We start from the raw sequence: 3,888 nt of genomic DNA on the forward strand, positions 1-3,888 counted from the left end.
CCACCCATTATTGAGGAGAAAAGTGATTGTTTTAGACAGGTGGTTGTCTTGGACAGGTGTTATTATAATTCAGAAAAACACAAAGAAAGGAAGTGGGAAGTAGCCGTTTGTACAGGTGATTGTCTTAGACAGGTGGCCATTAAGGCAGGTTCAACTATAGTTGTAATTTGAAACCCGCAAATTCTCACAAGAAATGTACACCGATTATATATTCAGTGACATTTTTTTGACATTCTCACCTACCACAGTTTTCTTCCCACACACAGGTAGAGAGGAGCGGTCAGTGAGATACTGACTCCATATTGGCACTGGCTTGACCGGCCTCAGACCACAGGGATTGTCTCTCACATACGGCAGGGAACACTGCTGGGGATGACAATTGACAATCCTCTTCTTTTCTTTCTTTCTCTCAACAAATTCACATATGATTACTTTTTTATTCAGCTTATACTATAAAAGTAAATATGAAAATGATAATAATACAAATAATAATAATGATAATAATAATGAAGATAATAATAATAATAATAATAGTAATAATAAGGATTCTGATAATGACAATCATAATAATAATAATTACAATACTAATAATAATAATAATAATAATAATACTAATAATACTTACAATAAAAACTAATACTAATTACAATACTATTAAAAATAATATACACTATAAGACGGATAGGTCCAACACAGAAAGCTAGAAATCATGCATCCGTCTTTATCTTTGTAAGATATTCCTGGAACTACGGATCCCTCAAACTACCAAGGCCGGTCCTGACGAATTCAAGCTATCCGTGTTATACTGTAGTAATAATAATAATAACAATAATAATGATAATAACAATAATAATGATGATAATGATAAAAATAATAATAATAATAATAAAAACCGTTCATCCGTCCATGTTTGACGATTATCAGTGCATCTGCAGAAGGAATGTCCTTCATGTCATAACGGCACTGTTACAATCTTACAATCTTTTCTTCCATCACTGGATGGCTAAAGATTTACATTTCTACTGTTAGAAGTTGTTGGGAAGAAATACAAAACATTTTTTCAAAAAATCTTGACCCTTTAATTTAAAAAAAAATTCTCTTTGGGCCCTATATTAAAAAGAGCTCTTTGAATGCATTCACAGGATCATTAAAATAAATGACTTACAGTAGGTATCGCAGGCGAGCCGTTTTCAAGGCAGACAGCTACGGCTGGAGCCAGATTTGGACAACTTCATCCAATTATTAGCTGGTTTTAATTTTTTGTAAAAACCACAGAATTCTACACCTAAGTGTAGAATTCTGTGGTAAAAACTAATAAAAATTATACCCCTGTTTTCTGTGTCTTTCCTTCTCCATGGTGAACGAGAACTGATACTTATGATTGCATATTTAGTTTTTAATTGACTAAAGTTTAACACGGGAAAACTCGGCCGTCTCGCAATTTTGCGCACTTAGATTTAGGGGGTACTTGTTTTAAATTTCGATTTCTCAGTCGTGAATCATCGAATTTTCTTGCGGTTTGAAACATAAAAATCTGGGATTTCAGGAGAATTTCCGGGGAATGTGTCTATGTTTTTATTCCGAGCGGAAAGCTTGAGTGGTACGATGTAAAGACGAAGAAAGCATTTTAAAATATGAAATTCGACACAAATCGGGCTATCCATGCCAGGATCATATTCCTAGACATCGCTACCATCAAGTTTATGTGTTTAGAAAAGCCAACTACATTCCACGAAGTAGAAATATTACTTTTTCTGAAGTGGGGTAACAACCACTTTCGGGAGATCGTCATTCTGCCATTGCGGCTGTTCCATCGCCCATTTCCACCCCCTCTGACTTGACCCAACCAGCAGACGATTATAATGGTGGTTCAGTAAAAGAAACATTCGATAGATCTGTTTATGGCGTCAATTTATGTAAGTATTATCATAATTTTCTTTTAGGATACTTATGAATATCGTGTTTTGAAAAATAAGACTGATCGGCCACCTCTTGCCGTGTGGTTGGATTGTTATTGTTTGGTGGGAATCACGCTGACCTACATTTTCCCCACCTCATAGTGAATTAATTGCGATCTATACAAATGTATCGCTTTGTGGTGGTATTTTTGCTGTCTTTTCAACTAAGAACACCTTATTTATTCTAAATGCATCGAAATCTAAGCATCTCTAGTCGGCAAAGTGAAAGAATAAAGCCATGAAGAGTTGAACTGGGAGTTCTATTTATAGTAACATGTCATCACACACTACTAAACACTCGGAAGGGGGTTACTGGGTGTTAGTGTTACCGATGGAAATGTTCGTAGATCTATTGTATTGTTTGGCATTTAATTCGGTAACATAAAAGGCTAGATCTACATTCTTGATTGGTGGATATTCAATTATTGAATCAACCAGCCTATTTACGTGTATTCTTAGACTTAGATGTCACCTGATAGGCTAATTGGAGAAATGCCCCCCCCCCCCCCCCCCCCCTCTTTCTTCCATCCACTTACTGGACACACGATGACACATTGTATTTCCCCAGCCACTGGTTTCTTTCTCAGCTAATATGATAAATAAATCTAGAACTAGATCTATATTATACAAGATGAACCACGGTAGAACAGATGTTGATTTAATTCCAATTTTTAAACCCCCTGAGCAGAAATCTTTATTTTCTGCACCAATATTGATGACTTTTTTCACATTATTGTCCATATCTGAAATGTTTAGAAGGTTTTTTTCTTTCTATAAACTAATTCACTGTACAGAGCCTGAAAAGAGCTTTAATTTGATATATAATATCTAATGCAACCTTGTAGCACAATTTGTTGATTTTATATGAATTTTTTTCTAGTCGGCAGACGTTATCATTTTCACTCAATAATGGCAGGTTTTTGGGCATTAGGGCCCTATTATGGAGTGTTATGAGAGGTTTTAGTAAACAATTTTCATTTGGCCCCGTAGAGCTTGCATTGAGCTTTAATTTGATGTATGATTTAGCCCTGTAGCTTAATTTGTTCACTTGTTGTGATGCTTTTTGCCCGAGGATGTACCAGAGTTCCCCAAATTTTTTTCCAAGAAGCGTTTTTTGCACCGAAGCCCACTTCAGAGGAGTCCAGAAAAGTTACTTATTGTCAGAGAGGTCTGAAAAAAATTCAGCTAAGTCTTTGCATGTATTTGTAATGATTGTTTGATTTTCACTAATGAGGAGGCAGTTTTGACTAATTTGGAAGAGGTTGAAATAGGGTTCTGAGCTCTTAATGACACATTTTGGCATTTTTTTTCAATTTTTGAAGGCCTATATCTTGGAAACCAGTCATTCTAGCATGCTTTGATTTAGAGATATCAATATTTGTGTTGACAGCTCTGGGGAAAACAAAGTTTTCATTGATTTGATCATGCACTTTGTATTTTAGAACACCTCAAACATGGGTGAGAGTCGCAGTTGAAAAGGTTTTGTTCAAAAATAAAACTTTGAAATACCATATCTCGATTGTTTATTGATGGATTTTGGTAATTCTTTTTTTAATGTTCTTGTTTCATAGAGTAGATTTGAACCCCTGAGGTTTAAACGTCAATATTGTTTTTAAAAAATTTCGCTTGTGGTACCTACTTACAGTAGCCTTGCCAACAAATTGCTCATTTTGAGACAGCGACACCACCCTGCCCCCATATTTCAGTAAAAGCTTCTTGGTTACATCTCCCAGCTGTCTGGACGTCTCCATGCGAGTCTAAAAAATTACTCATCCCGTCTGCAGAATCGTGTTTCTTAGGTGAATGGTTGAGTGTAGTGTTGAGAACTATGGTTGCATCTCAAGGAAGGGCGAGATTTCTATGGCACTCAAGGTACAGACGACTGTTGGGATCTGAAAGAAAATGAAAAAGAAACGAAAACGTAGAAACA

At 35.8% G+C, this 3,888-nt stretch overlaps 1 protein-coding gene across 2 annotated transcripts in view; it reads right to left on the reverse strand.

The window, feature by feature from the left end:
• Positions 1-1,572: 1,572 nt before the first annotated feature.
• LOC101859620 overlaps positions 1,573-3,888 on the reverse strand; it is a 7,155-nt gene continuing 4,839 nt past the window's right edge. For both annotated transcript variants that reach the window (XM_035973595.1, XM_035973594.1), the window contains exon 4: positions 1,573-3,850. In XM_035973595.1, coding sequence (XP_035829488.1) covers positions 3,785-3,850 — 66 coding nt within the window. In that variant the 3' untranslated portion in view covers positions 1,573-3,784. The remainder of the gene's footprint in view (positions 3,851-3,888) is intronic.

This window comes from Aplysia californica, unplaced genomic scaffold (assembly GCF_000002075.1).
Source record: "Aplysia californica isolate F4 #8 unplaced genomic scaffold, AplCal3.0 scaffold00028, whole genome shotgun sequence".
Classification (NCBI taxonomy): Eukaryota; Metazoa; Mollusca; class Gastropoda; order Aplysiida; family Aplysiidae; genus Aplysia; species Aplysia californica.